At 40.6% G+C, this 23088-nt stretch overlaps 1 protein-coding gene across 1 annotated transcript in view; it reads left to right on the top strand.

Moving 5' to 3' along the window:
• The window catches only part of LOC126336950 (uncharacterized), a 188335-nt gene that overhangs the window by 151992 nt on the left and 13255 nt on the right, over positions 1-23088 (top strand). Inside the window, exon 7 of the mRNA XM_050001186.1 lies at positions 21250-21414. Within this exon, the coding sequence (XP_049857143.1) occupies positions 21250-21414 (165 nt within the window). The remainder of the gene's footprint in view (positions 1-21249; positions 21415-23088) is intronic.

The raw sequence follows: 23088 nt of genomic DNA, 5'->3' as shown, positions 1-23088 counted from the left end.
CGTGAATTCCACGTTCACTAATCACACATATGTTGGTGCCCACATTACCCTCCTGTTTTATACTTACACCTGCTTCCATTCCAAACTGCACCACTATTTCTGCTTCTGATGCATTGTACATATCAGTTTCAGCCAACTGCACAGAATTCATAGGGCCAGCTTAGCAGATCATTCACACCACTGTACACACACACACACACACACACACACACACACACACACACACACACACACACACACATGTGCGTGTGCACATTCTGTCAAGACACTATTGTTGTTATTATTGGTAAGGTTGCCAGATTCGCACCGGAAACTGATATGAGATTGTGTGGTAGTTGGAATAACAGCATTAACTTTAAAGTATGAAAGGTAAAAAAGTTATTGAAAACATAATCTAATTATTTCCAATGCTTGTTTGTAAACATCGTTTTTCATTTTGTTATCCAGCGTATATTTAAGTACAAATATTTCGAATTTCATACTCAAGAGCAAACTAGTATAATTGACTCTGAGAGAAGCAGGAGTCTTTGAGGTTGATGGTGCAATATTTTAAAGTTTCTCCTTGCGATTTGTTAATTGGAAAACCGTAAGGTAATTTGATTAGAAGTTTTATTCTTTAAAATTGGAACGGCAGTTCAGTGGAGATCAGCGGTATTCTGGGAATAAATAGTGTGTGTCCTTCGTACTTTCCAGTCATAAGTTCGGCTTCCATGATGTTATTCATCAGCTGTTTGACGATCACCCTTGTTCCATAACATAGTTTTGATGAGCTGTGATTTCTGAGTAGTACGATAGGAAATCAAACGTTAAGTCAAGGAATTGTAATTACAGTCGCATTACTTGCAAAGAGCTTAGAAATTCTGTGGGGAAGTTCACAGTTTCTTCAACGCTAGAATCGTGTCGATCGATTTGTATATTCTCTCTTCACCGGAAATTTCTTTTGAATATGAAAGCTTATTACGTAAAGAACATTTAGTTGCCCAAATTTCCATTTCAAATAATCGGTCCGGATTGGTATAGTTGTGAACAATGTTTGTGTAAAACTGAATGGCCAGTTTTTGTGTATCTGCAATTCCCAACTACTTGACGTCCAGCCTTGTTTACTTCACCAGTGACGCTTCAAATACCGTATCTATCGCTGCCGTTGCTCCACAGTTCCTTTGTGTACTTATACATGTGTTCCATGTAACGACCGCCTTTTTGTAGCTTGGCGAAGCTGCCTCCTAGGTGACGCATTCGCTATCTGTTGCCCCTTGGATGGCTGAACTCCACGTGCTGTCGCTGTACCTCTCTGTTCTTAAGTTGTGGGGCGGTTCACCGACACCAGATGTTGTGACTCCACTAGAGACAGACTTTATTCATGTGCCAGTTATTTCGTTGTTATTCCAGAGTGAATGACACAAATCCGCGCATTAAGGAACCAGATAACTTGTTTTTAGTTAATCTTCAACTTTTCCCTAGTGTTTGCCCAAACGAGTATAGAGTCCGCTTTCTCAGGAATTGGCAGGTTTTTATTTTACTGTGTAGCCAGATTTATTTCCTGGCGCCACAGTCGAAAAGATAACCCACGGGAGAGAAGTGGTGTGAACCATCTGTTTGTGAATCGTGTCAACTTCGTTCTGTGCGTTATCATATTTTAACTATTTACGTACCATATTCACTGTTTGTAGCTGATACTGCATTACGTGTATGACTCAGGTGATTCTTGGTTCAAATCTCATCAGGCACTTGACGTTTTTGCTATGCCAGTCGTGCTCGTGTGGTTTTGTCGGTCGTAAGTGTTGTGAAAATGTGCTACTTTGGTTCGTGTTCCATACAGAAACATAGCAGTGGAAACCCGTTAAAAACAGCGAGAAACAGATTGTGCTTAATGCCTTTGACAAGTTTTTAGAACAACATTCGTCGTTGCCGACAAGTTTGCTTTCAGAAATGGCTCTGAATTTACCGTAATTTATGTGACGGGTGTGTTATATCCGCCGAAAGAAAAACAGAATGCTGGTGAACTACTTGTAGCTGTATATGAGGAAAACGTGACGATTTTGCGAAAATTACTGTGCGGTATGATGTGCATGCTTGGAAAGTAGATGCTGCTTTTGATCGACTTCCCATCACTGTAGTGTATAACAGATCCAACTCTGATATGGATTCCTCGAATTCGGATAAAGAAGAAGTAGAGGGATTACCAGACGACTGACTATATTATCTTCTGTGGCTTCAGTACTTTGCTACACGGTGAAATCTCGAACATACACTTTTACATTAAACATACCTCAAGCAGATAAGGTCTCCTGATGCGTCTGGTTCTTCTCTGTAACCTTCGCCCGATCTCTTGTGACGCATATTACGGAGTTTTACCTGTTTGTTTTTACAAATTGTACTAAGCAGATTGTACTACGTGGAACCTAAAGTTACTCTGTCCACCTACCAGGAAATTGAGCGCTATCTCTCAATCAGGTAGTTCATCAATAGGCATCATTAGCCTGATTGCTTGCTTGGTAGAGCTCAAACTCTAAAACATACGCAAGATACCCATTCAATCGTGTAAAGAATACAAATTATAGGTTTTGGACTGGTGTTTTCCCTCAGAACAAGGGAACTGGGTCCATCCAGTTCCTTTGTTCTGAGGGCAAACAACTGAACATAAAAAATACTATAAAACAATGTGAACATCTGGTGACGTAATTCAAAAGATCCATTGCACAATTGCTTTAAATACAACAGGTAAATATTGTATCAATACGAATATGGAAACAATTGAGTACTTTTTCTCTTATAGCAATGTTACCGATGGGATAAACCCCCTCGCCCACCCCTCACCTCCTCATGACACATGGCAAGGTCACCAAACCACAGTGCTAGTACTAGGACAAAGGACTGTTGTTCTCATATGCCGAGATCACTGGGCCAATAGTAATCGAGTTCTACCTCCCCCTCCTGCATCCTGATATAAATTCACTTGTATGATGATTGTCTCTGAAAATAAGTTCACTGTAGCAAAATGATCACCATGAAACAGCGCCAGAGATCGAGCAACATGAACAGTAAGTAAAGGTGCATCCCTTATTAGTATTATGAAGAATAATTATTATTAATTTCTTACATTTTAACCTTTTTTCTCCTTGTTCCAGCTGCGCTACCAGGAATACTGGACCAGGTTACGAAGCTCTTTGACATATCACTATCTGCGCCTCCTCGGCGACCCACAGGCGGTCTTCCAGATCACAGCCACAGCAGCAGAAACGATTGGAACAAGCTTTGTTAAGTAGTTCTAGAATATTGCAATTCACAAATACGTATATCTGGACTGCTAGTAAATCTAAATGTGTGAACATAGGTCTGCTACCTAATAGGGACTTTGACGAATTAATTGAAGTGAAGAACGTCCAATGGCTCAGTATACGTGGTACAAGCGAAACTGCCTGTGAAGTATGATGGAGTACATCGAGAGAAAATTGAGAACTGATAAGAGACACACCCCATCCCACAACCCTCAGATTTGGTGATAAGATGACCCATTGCATAGCCCATCAGAAGCTGAACACTGTTCAAGCATGAAAACCGGAGGAAGGTGTACTGAACTATGAAAAAAGGCCAAATAGAAACAAGGGAGGGCCTAAGAACAAGAAGTACAATAGAGAGCAAGCTGCAATAACAAAGGAGTCGTGGGTAAGTGGTCATGCTGTGGAACTGCCAAGCGGGCGTGTCGTGTTTAAAACTCTCTCGTGCCATATATGTAGTTTTTTGACAACATTATCTGCTGCCTGTCCGACTATTAAAATGTTTCTTCTGTTTCTGCAGCATTGGCAGTTGTCAGAATAAACATTGCATTCAGAACGTGAGTCATGCGGTAAGAATACGTTACCGTCACGATTAAATGTGATGAATAGTGAGAGCAATCGAGATACCATATAGACGTTTCACAGAAATGAAATCAATAACTAAATGGGGGTGAAGTATGTTACAGTAAAGGAATTCAAGAGTCAAACTTCCAAAACTAAATACAACTTCAAAAACGTTAAAAACATACGTTTCGACAGAGCACAGTGAAACTCTGTGATTGTGAAACTGTTGCGTTCATTTGTTGCAGTGTATGTGACAATCTATTATTTCCTAGGGAGCAATCACATTCACATTGATACGAATACCCGTATCGGGTGAAAAGGCGTATCTCAGTCACTAACCAGTCGTACTAATTAGGTGTGTAGGTCAGAGATTCCTATCATATGACACAGGCTGTGTCACTAATGCTGTGTATGACCAACCAGACGTCCTTTCCGATGGACGGTTCGGTTCACTTGTCGCCTTGTCATCAAACGTTTGCTGTTCCCATTCGAAAGCCAGTTCCTTTCAGTTGCTAATAGAATATTTGTGCAGAAGTTGCTGTCATTATAGGTCCCGAATACACATCCCGCTGTTGGAAACGGTCGTTACACCATGACAAAGACATAAATTTGAAGAAAGGTAACAGCGAAGAAAAAAAAAAAAAAGGGACGGGTCACCCGCCTGGCATTCCAACACCGTAACCACTTAACTACAAAGCCATCTGTCTTCTCTGGACCCTCTTACCACTAAACATGAGCGGGGTGCGATGGGGTGCTTCCATATGCTTGGAAGGAAAATGTATATAGTCGATATGTTTGGACAAGTAGTGATGGAAGTAACTCCAAAAGACACTCACACACATCGGGTCATCAAAAAGTCAGTATAAATTTGAAAACGTAATAAAACACGGACTAATGTAGATACAGAGGTAAAAATTGACACACATGCTTGGAATGACTTAGGATTTTATTATAACAAAAAAACAAAGGTTACAAAATGTCCGACGGATGGCGCTGGACAGTAAAACTGCTACCGTGACGGGTGAGAGGTATGCCGATATGTTACAGAATCGCATCATCCCCAGCCTGGCTGATAAACACATGCTGGAACGTACGATGTTTATGCAGCATGCCGCTCCACCCCATATTGTTAGATGGGTGAAAGATCTTTTGCGTGCGTTGTCTGGTGATGATCGTGTGCTCAGCCAGCACTTTCGTCATGCTTAGCCTCCCAGGTCTCCAGACCTCAGTCCGTGCGACTATTGGCTTTGGGGTTACCTGAAGTCGCAAGTGTATTGTGATCGACCGACATCTCTAGGGATGCTGTAAGACAGCATGCAACGCCAATGCCTCACCATAACTCCGGACATGCTTCATAGTGCTGTTCACAACATTATTCCTCGACTACAGCTATTGTTGAGGAATGATGGTGGACATATTGAGCATTTCCTGAAAAGAACATAATCTTTGCTTTGTCTTACTTTGTTATGTTAATTATTACTATTCTGATAGGATGAAGCGCCATCTGTCAGATATTTTTCGAATTTTTGTATTTTTTTGGTTCTAACAAAACTCCATGTCATTCCAAGCATGTGTGTCAATTTGTACCTCTCTATCTACATTATTCCGTGATTTATTCAGTTTTCAAATTTATACTGACCTTTTGATCATCCAGTACATCAAACACACGTGTCGTTAATTTTTTATGAACTATACTGTGTGTAAGCAATGAGGACTGTCAAATGATGTAGCTGGTGCCCATACATCAGACCGGCATACTATGACTTTGAGGACTTTCTACACAACCACAGTGTAAATATGATTCAATTACAGCTATGCATAGGTATCTGATTCCTCCAGTGCCAAATTGTACAACAGGTGACCCAACTTATCCAATAAGCAGAGAATCTGTAGAAGCGGCATATACCGATTACCCATGTGTATTGTCGCTCCTATAGGATTGAATTCGATTGACACTGAACCAATTATTTGCAAATTATTGCATAATGGAATGAAATGAATGTATATACAGATGTAACAAAAATCCAAAAAAAGTGATTTTACTTCCACAGTCATTTAAGAACATGTCTTTAGCCAAGTATATTCAAAGGCAAAGCATATTGCTACATAACATGTGTCATCACCACCACCTCTGCTGGACCACATTAAGCAATGGGTACACATATGCCAAGCAGTTGCATGACTGGCTCCACTACTCCTACAACTGTGAACACCTGCAGTCTGCAGAATGGGATACCAGGACAGTCCCATCCCTCCTGTCTGCTGGGTGTTAATCCCACTGCTCTAAAGCTTGATAACTTTCTGTCCCACACAAGGAGCTTTGTGTAAGGATGGTCGACACACTCCTGCACCACGAGGCCTCTGCTGCCGCTGCCACAGCCAGCAGCATGCCTTCACTGCTGTAGCAGTCAGTATTTAAATGAGAGTTAAGAAATAACACAGTACTCATGCTCACTGTAGCTATGTAGATCACATGCTCCACTCATAGAAAGAAAGATAATCCTATTCTGCGATGAATATACAGAACTGTCAGATGGTAAGCATCTTGAAACCCATAGTATGGCAGCCCTCACCTGAGGAGTTGCTTTCTGACATAAAATTAATGTTAATCGCTGATATAGTGATAGCAATGTTGTGTTATCCATGGATGGGTGGATTCACGTAAGCAAGACATCACTGCAAGTTACCACCTGTTCCACAGAAGTGTACGCTCTCCATCAGTGAAACTTGGTGTTCATACAATTTCTGCAGGGGACGTCCACAAACAACTGAGTTGTATTACCACACAAAATATGTCCACCTACAAGAGGATACATTTAAAAATATAATGTGCACCAATTACATTATCCAGCATGCTCCAGAACGTCGACTAAGTTGGCAACCATCTGTACATCGATTCTAAGAGAGAATATGCAGCTACCTGTAAAAACTCCTCAATCACTTGTAGAAACTAATGCTGAGCTTTATTATTTACATTGTATGTCAATACAGGTTACTATGCTTGAACTGACCACACAAGACTGAGGCGCAGAGCTACGCTAATATTTAAACGTGCTCATATACTCTGTATACTGAACTGTTTGTAAATAAAAAACGACGAAATTCCCTGTTTGCTAATGTAAAAGCACAGTCATAGCCATGGTCAAATGGACAAAACAACCTCACCACGAGAGCATTATAGTAACTGACTGGTGCTGCAATGATACTGAAAACAAGAGGAAGAAAAATGGATTTCTACTTCTGCTTCTGCATGCTATAATTATTGAGCCATCTAATTATGGGAAGATCACTGTCGTTATAATATTGTTAATACCTCCTGGGGGAGGAGGGGGCACCTTGAGTATGTTCATATATCCTCAAACATACTTTCAGCACAAACACCAGCTACTGCAGGAGATTTTCCATGAAATCGTTGGAGTAACCTACCAGACATTCAATGAAAGCGGTGATATTGCACTTGCTAAGAAAGTAAAGGCCAACAGTGTTTTCATATATGGTAACATTGCAGTGGAGAACCAGCATCAGATACGGAAGAAATTTCGTTATCGCCACCAAATGAAAGTCAGTATCTTCTACTTGAGCAACGTATATTTCATGATTGTGAAGCAATTGGTGAGGGGTAATGTGTAGATTATTGTCGCCATTATATAGGACAATGTGAATTTAAAGCATATTTACCAAGGACGCATCAGTCCAAGATGACATTCAATGAATTTATTGCCATTTGCAAGGATTTATACAATGCAGTATGGCTTTGTGGTCATTGAGAAAATGACACAATGGAATGACAGCCAATACAGATGAAGCTTTGAGGAGATTCTGCTTAGAAAGTATGTGCTATGTCAGTATAATGTAGACTATGGACAAATCAGCAAGGGTGCAATGCACTCATTCGGAGGGGGTGGTGCACAGGCAGAACAAATATGTTTATGCTGATAGACAAATTGAAGCAATCTATACAAGACTAATAGAATGGAACAGCATCACTGTGGAAGCACCTATGAAAGGCGAAATGTATGAATCCAAAGTGGAACAGCCTTGTGGGCCATGAGCGGGAGAAAAAACAGAAGTCACAATGCACAGTTAATGGAACTTGGCAGGTTTATCAAGGGAATAGTAATGTGAGTCTGCTTGTACAAATCCCTAATGAGGGCCTTGAATAAAGGAGACCATCAAATTGGATCTGAGATAGAAGAGTTTAATGTAAGAACAACCCATCACCACAGCTAGTCCCAGACTACGTAAGTTTAGTACGCAGCAGTATGATGACCAAACACAAACTCATCGAGGTGCAGATGGCTGTTCGCTGGAAATTAGGGCTGCTAAAATTAGAACTGTTGGGGCAAGATCATTCACTCCCTGAAAAGACTCAATCAGTAAGAGAAACTGTCAAATAACTCACATGTACAAGATATGCAACTAGAAGAGGAAAACAACAAGAAAAATAGGAGGAAGAAGAAGTATCACAGAAATATATGCAATGTACGGGTGACACAGGCTCGGCGATATAATTGGGAAAGCTCCCTATATGCTTAAGGAAGCATAAAATACACGTTGGGGATAGGAAATTTGGGTGAACATCTGCTTTAGTGGATCTAATATTCTTACGAACATCAAACCTTGCAAGTACTTCCCAAAAGCGTACGCCAAAATACTGCACATAAAAAAATCTACACTGATGAAACAACATCCAAAATGGATAAACGAAATGCACAAACAGTAGGAAATACGGTAATAACATTAGACCTGCCTTAAATGATATACTGAGCGCAGGTGAAGACATAGACATTCAGTATAAAATGCTAAGTAATCTACCTCCGAAGTACATTTACAATGATGACCCTAACTAAACGGTGCAGTGCCTTCAACTGCTCACAGGATGAACTGCTGCAGGAAATACAACTGACAGTACTGAAATAATATCAGTCATTTCAGAGATTTGATAAAGATGCATTATCGAGTAATATTTAGGGAGAAGGTGGTAAGGGATTCCCAAAGGCTAGCACACAAAATATTTCCTTGTAAACGTGTCATAACATATGAGGTGGATGATTTATAGCTCGCTTATCTCATGGATATGAGACAATATTCATAGGTCGATAAAGGTTTCAAATGTATTTTATTGGTTACAGTAGTGTATTCCACATTTGTCTTGGCACTACCTGTGAAGGCAAAGTTCGAAAAGGAAGCTACACATTTGTTTGAACAACTGCTGCACACATGGACAAATAAGAGACTTGGAAACCTTCAAACCTACTGTGGGGACGAATTTTACAACAGGTATTTCAAAGCAATAATGGAGCAGTATGGGATAAATAATTATTCAACATTATCCCACCTGGAAGTATTGTGGAGTGTTTTACCAGAACAATAAAAAACCACATTTGGATGGGATTTAACCTTCATGGTTCATGCAAAGTCTTCCATAAATAATTGCTTTGTATAACTGAAGCAGACATCATTCGATTTAAGTGACGCCTATTAATGTATGTGAGCTTCTAAACACAGTATACATTTGCTTTAATGTGGTGGATCCCTGCAAGCAGAAATTCAGTGTAGCTGATTTGTTGCATATTTCAAAATATAGACCAGCATTTGAGAAATCTTACTTGCGGCACTGATAATCACTGATATTTACACAATCCAATGTTTAGTGAAAAAACCCAAGAAGTTACATCGTAGAGGAGAGCGAAGGTGAAGAAGTTGCAGGGCGTTTTTACACAGAAGAATTACAGAAATGCTCTGAACCAGACAAGTTTCGTGAAGAGCATGCCGTAAGATGTCGAGGAGACAAGGCTTTAGTGAAATGGCTCAGAATTCCATTATCACAGAACAGTTGAGTGAATGCTCATGATTATATTCCATCAGCGATGGCAGCAGTGAAAAGTGCCTTGAAGCAGAAAAGAGTGAGAAGAAGAAGACGTGGTAAAGTGCGTATGGTTCTACGACTGCCTAAGCCATCCGGTGGAATTATCTATTTTTCTAATTCCAGCACTTGCAAGACTGTCGGCAATTGCTTCTTTTGTGAGAGAAACTGCTGTCATAACCCAAACAGCAAAGAGTGTAGAAAACACGAAGCAACAACAACAGGAATGTAAATGCGATAACAGGGTGAAGGAGCTGTCGCCACCCACAAAGGGCTATATTTAAGTCCACAAAAGAAAGGACTCAGTCTGTTCATTAAAAAAAACTCCCTAGCTGTACCATAAGACAGACCACTTAGAAATAGAGATATTATTAAATTCACAAGAAAACACAAAATTCCAAGATTTCATGGGGTGTTTATCCAGAATACAGTGCCAGAGACAATGTCGAAGTCTAACGAACGTGGTATAATAAATTTAGATGTTGCAGGACGACCTGGAATGCACTGGTTGGTGCATGTTATAAAACGTTGGTAGAACATGTACTACTGTGTTGACCTGTGTGGGGCTTTGTGGCTACCACATGAATTGTGCCATAACTTTGCCAACAACCATGTGTTATAATTTTCGACGTTACCAGAACTTCGACTCATACCTCTGTGAGCCTTTCTGCCTAATGCTCTTCCAAGCGAGTGCATAAAAGCAAGCAGCATGCACTTGAATGGGTCAGTTGATGTTTAGATGTGATGTTGTATACGCTAACACTGAAAGAAAATCGTCAGTATTAAATTACTTTTCACCACTGGATCTAAGTACAGAGGAGTGTAATTCTGCAATGAGACATGCAACAGCATTCCTAATAGCATTGAGGTGAAAAATAAACTACATCCTGGAGGCAGTAAAACTGTGGAAATGTCCCCTGGCTCATACAATATTGACGATCTAAGTGCATTTATTAAAGGTCTGCAAAAGTGTTCGAATTATGAAGAGACGTATTATTTATGTATAAATTATGTACAAATGTACTAACATTTAAATCAGAGTTGAAAACGACTTATTACACAACACACTTTAGCGAGGGTGGTTCAATTGCAGCACCACTGGGATTCTCGAGGAGCCAAGTTTTGGAGAGCGACACAGAGAAAATTTATACGTCGGGTTAAGTTGTGGATATACTCCGAACACAATCTGTGGGGAGTGCAATATTGCAACGAATTCAGTTCTGAATTGTCAATTCATTCATACAATCTACAGGTTTTTCCTTACAGTGGGGCCAGCATTGAAACTCGTTGAGATATTGAGCAACCCGATACACCTCTGAATGACTGTTCAGACATTAAACCATCTCGAGTTGAACATTATGGACCATAACGGGAATCTAGGTGATTTTCGAGGAGAGGAAGTTGCAGTACATCTACATTTCAAGCGATTGCCTATAAAATATAAAAGCAGTGCGCATGGCCATCAGTAAACCACTTCACAGTGGACAGACGTAATAATTACTCGTTTCTTAAAGCGGTAAGTTTGATATTGCGCAATGATGTCACTCGATATAGCCACGGTTCACTTGCCAGGAATTTTTTCTTCTCGCACAAACGTTTTGCGTCAGAAAGGATTAATAGTTATGGTTAGATGCAAATTCTGATTCAACACCAGGGTTCTTAGGAAGCTTCTTAGGAAGCTCTACAGTCACAATATTGTGACTTAGACATAATGCAGTTGCAGTCATGTTTCACGAAATGAGATATGAAGTTAATGGCATCAAGATTGATTTAACAAGAAATGTAGGAATCACATTGATTATCAATATATATGATTTTGCATCAACTTAACGTATGAATCATCTACAATACGCTGGATGATTCATTGACGGATCGTTAAATGGTCACTTTAGCATGTGTATTCTGCTCAAAATGTTTTTGAGATTCTTTGAAGTTAGTAAACGTATCACTATAAACGGTAAACAAGACTGATTTTGTTTTTAAGTGCTATAGGTAATAATATATACATTCAAGAGGGCGTAAAATAATAAAGTTATGTTAAATGAATTGTTGTAGAACGTGCCTCTTTCATTTGTAACAGATGAGGAGCATGTAAAACTTTGACATGTAGTGAATGCAAGTGTTCAACTGCCATTAAGTTTTCATTCATAGGAACTTCATGAGTATCCATCTCTAGTAGCAGTATCAAGACAAATCTGAGTGAGTGAGACATGAATTCAACTATAAATGCCTTGATTCATTATTGTGGTGCTGGAAAAGTGAAGAAGAATTCTTATATAAACAACAACTGCAGACTAACGAATGAAAGGATTTCCTGAATTCCTTATATTACCCATATGAAAATCTACAGCCTGACAGAGACGTAATAGTATCAGTATGCTGTAGAGTAAAGGTTTCTCTCTTCATACTATGAGTGCAGTGAATTAGGATAGATGGTCATCAGTTTCATAATTTAACGCTAGTTGTCGTCATCGATTGCTCAGTTCAAAACGAGAGTATCACTTCAGTCTCCACAAGCATCCATATCGAATTTGAATCATCTGGCAATTTCCTCCATCACAACACAGCATAGGTATTTTTGCTGCACGACCATATTATTAGTTACTCAACTCTCACAGGAGTCACACAGTGATTAATATATTGATGTTGACCCGCTTCTACCACAGGAAACTGAGGTACGATGTTGGAATGCTGTATAGTGATATGATAACTTCACTACAAAACTTTGATCATACAGATACTATCGTTGATGTAAAAGGATATGAGAGGTGTTGTTTCTTCATGACATTTTCAAAAACGCATCAGTAAGGAACTTTGAAGAACACAATCACCCAACCATTCAAATGCTGAGGAAAAAGTTTTTTACATACATAAATGATTATATATGTGCTTCAGACAATGCACAAATGCTTTGAAGTGGGATTATCGACAAATAATATTGTCGTTTTTAAAAACTGTGGTTTTTTCCATTTACTCTCCTCATAGAGGGTTCAGGTATGTATTCGTAATACACTACCTGTGCTATTGCCCAAGGAGTGGCGTTACAGCTTGAGAAACCTTCTTTGGAAGCACCACCTGTGCATAGCAGCCTGCGTCCCATGGCACAACTGGCTCTCTCTGTGCCCCGTAAGTGGTCAGTTATTTAACGTATGAACTGGTATACGTACACCTGAAAAGTGTACTTTCTTCAAGATCACCTATTGGTACCACTTTGTCAGCGAAGAATGAAATAGACCTGAGGCACCATCTATGGGGGAGGAATAATAAGATGAGATGATGTCGAAATGGCATAGGCACAGTGCAGTCTCAGTTTATTCTTTCATCACTGCCACAACCTCGACAATGTGGCACCGTGGGAGGCAGCTTCATAACTTTCCTCTGCAGGTCCCGCCTCGTCCCGGCTTGTTCTATGTATAAGTGATACTCTGTCAGAAGACTTCACACGGCTTATAGCCTGCACAGAGATAACATCTGAATAGATAAAATATAGCGCTGAAAAAGACCATGGTGCCTCAGACAAGGGTGCTCTCACCCTCATTATAAAATGTAATATGGCAACATGGCGTATCTCCAGATACATAAAAGGCGGATTTTGTAATCGAAAGTGTGCATCTCTCTGTCTCTGTCTGTACGTGTGAGAATAATAATAATAATAACAATAATAATAATACAATGTTTATATAATATTAGACTTCTCTTTCTTGCAGAATTCTTCAAAGAGATGGCCAGTACAGGGATGGGAGAAGTAGTACACAAAATTCTGCCTGCAGAATGGGTTCATGCTTCACCCACTCACAATTTTGCTGGCGTAAGCTGTTGGCAACACACCGATCGACAAAGACGCAGCTCGAAGATCGATTAGTAGGTGCTGGATCAAGTGCACCTATCATGAGAGAGGCCAGCATGCCACCAACACGCCTCCGCTGACTGGAGAGTCGCACTGACTCGCTCAGTCATCCAGTTTGGCGTCTGTCCGTATACTCGCACAGCAGGTTTAGTTCGTCACAGGCTACGACAGTATATAGCAACCAGGCTAGCAACTAAAGCGGGACTATTACTGATGAGTTTGTACCACAACCCATGGACTCTATTCAAATGAAGAAAAAGTGAGTGGTCCTGTTGACAATATATGGAACCGTATTAATCCATGTGTGCATTTGTGTTCTAGAAAAAGGATACTGGGCACTCATAACAACATCCTCTCCCTTGCTAACGTGCGGTACAAGACACAATAACTATGATATCGATGTTTAAGAGGAGCTGGATAAAATATTATAATCCATTAACCCAAATCATGTCACCCCAGCTCAAAATAAAAAAGATACTGATGCTGAGCTAGATGAAATACTGGAAGCCATTACTCAAAAAGATACCACACCTGCTAACAATGAGACCAATATTGATGCTGAGCTCAAAGTAGTATTAAAAGCCAGTATTCTGATCGACGTTGAGGATGATGAATATCTGAAATTCCTATGTGGCTATACCGAAGCTGAAGATTTTCCATATATGTATTAAGAATTACTATTATTAATGTTATTATTACAATTTTTGTTATTGACATCCACATATGTCTCTTACACTATCATATGAATGTCACCTCTTCCTTTTCAAGAGTCATCGAATCATTTGTATTTGGGCTTGAACCTAGTTCATTTAAACGAATCACACCGAACATAACGCTCTGGTTCCAGAGTTCCCTAAGTGTCATGCAAGCACCTCTTCAGAAATTTGCTGAGAGAATATATGAGAAGCATATGCATATAATTAGAGATGCTCATCCCAGAAATGCTAGGTTTATATTTGTAATGAAGTAGGAAGTTTTTCTTTACAGACAACTTGATTCGTCGGGGTGACTCAACAACTTGCATTGCCTGGCACAGCTGCATCCACCACTGGTTCTACCATAATGGTGCTAAGTATGAGCGTGCTGTAAATGTTTTGCAAGAAATCGGCACCCCTTCTGTAGAGGAACATGCCTTACTGTGCATGGACACAGATGTGAACCTGCTCGTGGATATTTTCAAGAAATTGTGGGGCGTGTGTATGGACAGATACACTTTGGACCCTGCCATGTATCACACCACGTCAGGGCTCTCGTGGTATGCGTTAAAAATCTGATGATCGATGTTGGCGTGCTTTTTCTTTCGACCTCAAAATTCATGAAAGCTTTTCCAGGGTTTGGATAAGTATGCCAAGGTGAATAACTTGAGAATGAGCTAGGATGAGTACAAGCCCTCTGACGTTTTGACTCATATCCCATACTTGGATTTACGCAAGCTATACAAGGACGTCATGCAATAACCTCTTCAGACTGGAATCTTTGACTGGCTGTCCAACAAGGAAATCAACAGACTGGGAAAGTTCAAACATTGACTGCGGATGCTGTTGAGGGATATGTCAAGCAGGCAGAACTGGCATACCCTGTCCATTTGCATGACACACAAAGCAACTAATCATGTACAACTGTTCTATCCCTAATCTATTGATGATGATGCTGGGGAACAAACAGAGATACATGAGGTACTGCAGAAACCTTCAGCATTACTTCATTTTGAAAGCTGAACTTATTAAAGTCACCCACGCCATCTCCTTGAAACAATAATGCTGGTCGAAGCAGTACATATATGTCAGTATCCAAAAAAAAAGCCCTAACAACGTACGTTTTGTAAAAGATTTTTTTTTTAATTAATGAGCAATTCAGTTCTAGAGAAAACTATGGAAAATTTGAGAAAGCGTTGTGAAACTGAATTTGTTTATTGTTAGGACGGACGTTATGACGCTAGAGATAACATCGACATGCTAAATTTTAATCGGGCTACTATCTTAGACCAAGGATTATTTGCTCTGGAGATGGCTAAAATTTTCGTGAAGAACATGAAACCTACTTGTGCTTGTATGTGTATACAGACCTTTCCAAATCCCATGTGTACCACATCCACTACAACTTTGTGAGACAGAATTTCGCCAATAGAAAATTACTTTAAATGGTTACAGATAGTCCAATCTATTGAGTGACAGACTTCGATATGTATCAGGTTATAACGTACCTTTCTGAACCATTCAACACATCTAGGTAAATGACATGTAATCCTTACGGCATTACACCACAAAACAAAAAGGTTATCACCCTGATGAAGGACGAGGCGAATGGTTCACAAACTGTGCATTTTGTGGGGAACTGATCGGAAATGTACATATTCCGTACAGATACAGACGCAACCAAAGATAGCCTAATGGTGCGCATCGTGTGGACTCAAAGACCTTTGCAGTCAAAGATTACAAGAGGTGTCTGCTTAAGGGCATTGGCACCACTCCGCAGTTGGTTCGCAAAGTCGTCTTTACATCAGGAGGCCATGAGGTCCGTATTGCACTGCAGCCGAATGTTTGTCATGACGACAAAGATTTCATATACAGGGATGGGGTCAGCACCTTCTTGTACACACGCTATTCACTTGAATGACAAAGAGACAGAGAGAGGGAGAGAGTGGGTGTGTTTATACTGCACTCATGTATGTGTGTGGAATAGCAGTTTGGCCCATCTGTTACAGGTACATGAGTACGTGTATACTAGGGTTGGAACTTAAATAGTGGCAACACTTCCTTACTTCCGAGAAAATAGACCCGCCCGTCTGACGTCACAGGTGCGCTCACAATAGAGGGAAACACAGTCACTTGCGAGCGAGCAGTCTAACGTAACGGTGTCACTACGTTTTCCAAACAGGAACTAAAGAGTTGGATAAAGATTTAATGTGCCAGAGGTCGTACAGCACGACAGTGTCATTAAGGTCTTCAACGGAATCGGCATTGGCGTACAGAACAGTGCCACGTTGGGTAAAAGCCTTGAACGAAGGTCTGCAAACTGTGGCAGACATGCATCTGCCAGGTAGTCCTAGCGTCTCTGAAGAAGAAGTATGCTGTTGCCACGTTAGTGGACAGTGATCGACGCCATACGATTCGTGAGCTCGCTCACGAAACCAGATTAATTTCATACGACTGTGCTTCGCATTCTGAAGGAACGCCTGGGCATGCGAAAAATCGCATCACGATGGGCTCCGCATGACTTGACGGAAATGCAGAAATGGATGCGTTACGACGCTGCTCAGACGCACTTGGAACGCTATGAGCGCGAAGGAGAGGCTTTCTGACGCCATATAGTAACACTGGATGAGACATGGGCCACATCGTACGAGCCAAAACTGAAACACGAATCCAACGAATGGCGTCATTATGGGTCGCCGCGAAAGTCGAAAGTGCGTCAGAGTTCCAGTATGGTGAAATTTATGGTGATTCTCGTGTACGACTGTGATGGTGTTATCCTAACGCATTACGTTTCTCCACGGCAGACCGTCAATGCACGGTATTACTCTTCGTTTTTGGAGCATCACCTGAGACCAGATTTGCGAAAGAAGCGGCGACACTTTCTGCACAACCCACCCATCATTTTGCACGACAATGCGCGGGCGCATACAGCGCAAGCTGTGGCTGCTCTGTTCGATGGGACTGGGAAGTACTGTACCATCCACCATACTCCCGGGACGTAAGTCCTTCTGACATTGATTCGATTCCGAAGATGAAGGAACCACTTCGTGGCATTTACTTCAGAACTGTTCCAGAGATTGACAGGAAGTAGACCGCTGCATTCGCATCATCAACAGAACAGGCTCTGCTAACGGTATACTACGCCTTCCACGGGTTCTACAACGGGTGACTACTTTGAAGGACAGTAGCAGGCTCAAACATGTAACTCTTTTTAATCGGTTGTGAATAAATTGTTGCCACTATTTGAATTCCAACCCTCGTACATTGAGTGCTAAATATATGTCTGTAATTCTGCAGCTGGTCGTATCAGTTCTCTTTGTTCCATGTATTGTACATACTTAATAGCTTTATGTAAATAACTAACGCCAAATTTACTAGTATCTGCCTTATGTATCTCCATTTGTGTATAAGTTTTCTGTTAAATTAAAGAACAGTTATATTGTAAAGAAACCATGCAAAAAAAGGTTAATAAAAATACTGGTAAAAAACTAGAATTTTGTGATATTCGTGGTATTATTTATGGAAGGAAGGACCTGATCCTTTCACCACAGAGTACAGACCTTGAATTAATGAGCTCACACAACAGGGATGATTAATGAAAAGGGCATGTGGGCCGGGGAGGGGGGGGGGGGGTAGCTTGATCCCTATGAGAGCAATAGTTCAATGTCCTATTACCACCCCTGTGATCTGGTGACCAAGTATTTCTGAACACCAAGGATGCTGTTTTAAAATCGAGGCCAAATGCCAGCCTCTACCGAAAGCTGCACAACGCTATAGCTGTGGAACCAAAACAAGTCCCAGTCAGTACATGTTAGCTAAAGAAGAGTTTCCGCAAATTAGATCGAACACCTAACCACATGCAAAAGAGTTTTTCGTCATTTATTTCTACGCTATACCTAGAGGCACAGAGAATGTTGGCAGGACCATATCCATCCACCAAGGCATCAGAAATGGTAACTGACCGACTCAGAAGAAGCAAGCCACGTTCACGTAGGAAGTAATGAATCTGCAAATGGCGTCAACACGCTCTCCACAGTACACAGCCGCCGTTCACCACAGCGTGATCGTCTCTTCTGTCCTCCGCAAGCAAGCCTTCTTAGCGAGTGGAGCAGTCAATAATAGAAGTCTCACACAGAACAGTTGCAACCCGTTGAAAATCGCTACAAGAAGCTGCAAGGCTACCCCCTACTGAAACACCAGGAAGGAAATCACTAGGGAACTACATCATAGAGGCTGAACCGGTTTCTGGAGTCGATTTGAATGCACACACGGTTCAGTTGCAAATATTAGTCCAATGAAGATCCTAACTTTGCAGCATCATGTGCACTGGTCATAATTATTGCTAAATCCTCCCTGGCACACGAGGCTGGGCATAGGTGGCACTGCAACGGGTGAGCTGAAGTTGGCTCTGCCCTACATTCATAGAACACTGGCTCCACATGGAGACCCCTCATATGGCAATCAGCCCGCTTCCTCGTGATACACGAATGGCGTCAGTGAAGGATTTCCAGGTTGTCTGCACTTCTGTGTGGCAATGATGAAGTTCTCCTCCCAGCACCCAGATGGTTTCTTCTAGCGCACAATCTCGATTGCTATGGTGGTGATACGAATTCCATATTGGTTTTGATGAAGATCCATCTCGACTTAGATTACGAGATGCCAGTTGATAGCTAAACAGCGCCTGTCCTTTTCTTGTTGGCACTTATTTTTTAATTCCGCTATTGCAGTGAGGCTATGAAACATTTCATGAATGTGTACAAGCAGTCCTATCGTCTTACTCGAGAAGAATGAACGGGAAATTATAAGATTACTCACCTTTCATTGCTTTTTATGAAGTATAGAGCGCAGCTTATGACAGGAACCGAATGTTCTGTATTGACAAGTTACTCTGTAACTGCAGTATATGATCTGAAGATGGGCAGCTAACCCGAAACCGGTCGCTGAAAATAAAGAATAGTGATCAAAGACTCAAACACCATATTATTATTTAATATACGATCGCGGAATTCCCACTAAGGCAATTATGTCTAGTTTTGATAAAAATAATTTATCGGCGTAAAAGGCGCCTCTTAAACAAATAGTTGGTGTTTTCTCTAACAGACTGAGCGGAAGAAAACACTGTAAGACGAAAAACAGAGAGATATTAAAACGTCATAGCTCGTTCCAAAGTCACTTGGAATCATCGAACTTCATTACATGTCAGTTACTAGTTAACTCCAGCAATACCAACATATTTTGCATTACAGGTACTATCAGGAGACAGGGGTGCCTTATGTCCACCACAAAAATATAAAAAAACAGATTTGGTCAATTGTTGTTATCTTTTAATAGAAATACACTTTTAAAATAGGTTCTAATATATAATTAGGGTTCAGAACCTGCAAATATATTTTCAGAATTCTTAGAAATATCAATGCATTTTTCACAGCCAATGGTCGACACTTTGTGAGCAATGCAAAAAGGTACAAAATTCGTTATTGTCGTTTATTGTTATTGACAGGATACTTCTTACAAATATATTGATTTAAAAATCACACCCACTGCTAAGACCTATATTTTTAGTTCAGTTTTACTGAAAAATAAAAAACAATTATGGAATCCGATAGAAGATACCATTAGAAACAATAACAATTGTTGCAGAATGAATTTTACTGTGCAGCGGAGTGAAACGGATATGAAACTTCCTGGCAGATTAAAACTGAGTACCGGAACGAGACTCGGACTCGGGACCTTTGCCTTTCGCGGGCAAGTGCTCTACCATCTGAGCTACTCAAGCACGACTCACTACCACTCCTCACAGCCTTTAGATTAGGTTAGATTAGTTTTTCGTTCCATAGATCCGTGCTGAGGAGATCCTCGTGGATGTGGAATATGTCATTTTTTTAAAGCTGAAATAACAATATTAATAGTATGCAAATATACAACACATCATTTGTTTCTATTAAAAAATTAGTCGATGGAGTAGAAGTATTTGGCCACTAGCAAGTCTTTCAGGCTCTTTTTAAACTGATCTTCATTTGTAACCAAATTTTTTATGTTTTGTGGCAAATTATGGAAGATGAGTGTTCCTGAGCAGTGGACCCCTTTTTGAACTAAAGTAAGTGCTTTCAAGTCCTTGTGCAGATCATTTTTGTTCCTGGTATTGTATGTATGAACTGAGCTGCTTGTTGGGAAAAGAGATATATTATTTAGGAAAAACTTCATTAAGCAGTAAATATACTGAGAGGCAGTAGTTAGTATACCTAGTTCTTTGAAGAGGTTTCTACACGACGTCCGTGAATTTACTCCACAAATAATAAGTATTATACGCTTTTGTACTCTGAAAAATTTTGTTTGACTGGAAGAGTTACCCCAAAATATTATACCATATGACATTATGGAATGAAAGTAGGCAAAGTATGCAAGCTTTTTCATTTTTATGTCGCCTATGTCTGCTAACACTCGAATTGCAAATACAGATTTGTTCAGGCGTTTCTGTAGTTCTGTGGTGTGGTCCTCCCAACTGAATTTATTATCATGTTGTAATCCCAGGAATTTAAGACTGTCAGCCTTAATTCCGTCAGTACCTCGTCTGCTACTTCCAAGCTTCGCATAAGCTCTCCTGCAGGCAAAGGTCGCGATTAACAGTCTCGGTCCGGCACACAGTTTTAATGTACCAGTAAGTTTAATCACATTTTTTTTTTCAAAATTTTAAAATATATTGTACATGACTAGGTAACAATATTTTCCAAATGTGTGCGTAAATTACTCCAACCCTCCTCCCCTTCGTGTTGCAAAGTAAAATTAGATATTATTTCAGGTCGTTGTTTGTCCTAAAAATCCCATCATTGACGCAACTTTCTTACATTAAAATGTACATATTGAACAGCAGCGGTGGTCTGCAATTTTCAAATTTTCTCCTTCACCGCTCATATGTACTGCTCTCCTCAAACACCAAATTAAGATGCTATTGTCCTCAGCTGTGTCGCGCTACCATTTAACTTCGGCTGTTGGGCACAGGAGGTCACGTGGAATGCAACTGCACTGCAAATCGGTGTGGGTGCCTTGTGGTCGGTGCCAGCAGCGGGGACAACATCTGCAGCCACTCTCCAGAGGGGTCGCGTTGCAGCCAAGTCCGTCTGGCAGTCGAAGGCGACGACGTCATCCACCTTACCAAAAGCAGCGGTAAGTCAAGTACCCAATTATCACACACCAGAATGTGGAAACTTGATTGGCAGAACATCTTGGAACGTTGTATGTAATATTGTTACATTAATGGATGGTAATTTCATGTTTACTTTGTGGAGGGTCACGTAGACCGTCAAATCTTACGTCTTCTTGGAACCGTTGAAGTAACACTGAAACACTTCCGCTTGTATTTAAAATTCATATTGAATTTAATATTAAAACTTGAGCGAACTTTCCCCAGTTTATCGTAGTTACCAACAAAACCTGTACCCCACGGTGGAATATGTGTTTTATCGGACATTTTATCGAATTCTTAACTTGCAAATCTTATATATTTTTCCTATAACACATTAACGATTAATTGTAGGTACCTACTTTATTAAATATTTCAAACTGAAATTGGTTATTCATGTTTCGGAAATAAACTGCATTCAGCTGTAAATGAACTCTTAGGGAAACACGACCGGTTTCGTGATGTCAGATCACATCTTAAGGTGTACATACGTCAGTACAACATTTGAGATCTAGTACGGGAAAGCGGGGGGGGGGGGGGGGGGTGTCATCTTTCTCAAAATAACGTACTGTTACTTGCAACAATCGAGGCGTCATAGTTCAAATTGAGCAATTGAAAAACTGAGGCTCGCCGGGGTGGCCGAGCGGTTCTAGGCGCTATAGTCTGGAACCACGCGACCGCTACGGTCGCAGGTTCGAATCCTGCCTTAGGCATGGATTTTTGTGATGTCCTTAGGTTAGTTAGGTTTAAGTACTTCTAAGTTCTAGGGGACTTTAGAAGTTAAGTGCAATAGTGCTCAGAGCCATTTGAACCAACCAAAAACTGATACGTTAAAAGTGCATTTGCGTCATACCAGGAAGTTACGGACAGCAATCTTCCAACAACGTTGCGAAGTAGCGTCGCACTGATAGGCAATATGCTGAAGTGTGTCATAGAGGGCACTAGCGCCACCGTCACACAGCGGTCTAAATTACAACATTTTCGCACTTACCCAAATATCAAGGGAACGATTTAGGTCCCCGTTACATAGCACAACCACGTAAACTATAAAATACTTCAGTGTAAAAATTGTTAAAACTAAATAATTAATTTTTTTTCACTTAAAACTTCCGTGCTGATAGGCCGTGGTCGAAGTATAAAACTCTCTCCTGACGTTTCGTCTCCGACTGCGTGAGACATCCTCGGAGGTAAAGCGGCAGTGAAAGCTTACATTGTATGATTAAATAATTAATTGCCTCTCAATGACATAATATCATAGCTGTTCGACTACTTGGTTATTGATTTTGATTTTGTTATTATACGCTGTTATATCTGATGTATATGGTTTTAACTATTTTTACGCGGAAGTATTTTGTAGTTTATGTGGTTGTGCTTTTTAACAGTGGCCTCATCCTTAGCATGACATCTGGATACACGCGAAAATGTTTTTAACTTTTCCCACTACGTGTAAGGTGCTACTAGTGCCCTCCGTGTTACACATAAGCACATTGACTAACAGAATGACCTTGCATGGCGAGGTTAAAAAAATGGTTCACATGGCTCTGAGCACTATGGGTCTTAACATCTATGGTCATCAGTCCCCTAGAACGTAGAACTACTTAAACCTAACTAACCTAAGGACATCACACAACACCCAGCCATCACGAGGCAGAGAAAAT

This window comes from Schistocerca gregaria, chromosome 1 (assembly GCF_023897955.1).
Source record: "Schistocerca gregaria isolate iqSchGreg1 chromosome 1, iqSchGreg1.2, whole genome shotgun sequence".
NCBI classification, from domain to species: domain Eukaryota; kingdom Metazoa; phylum Arthropoda; class Insecta; order Orthoptera; family Acrididae; genus Schistocerca; species Schistocerca gregaria.
Note: the sequence above shows the minus strand (reverse complement) of the source record. Positions and strands in the feature narration are given on the sequence as shown.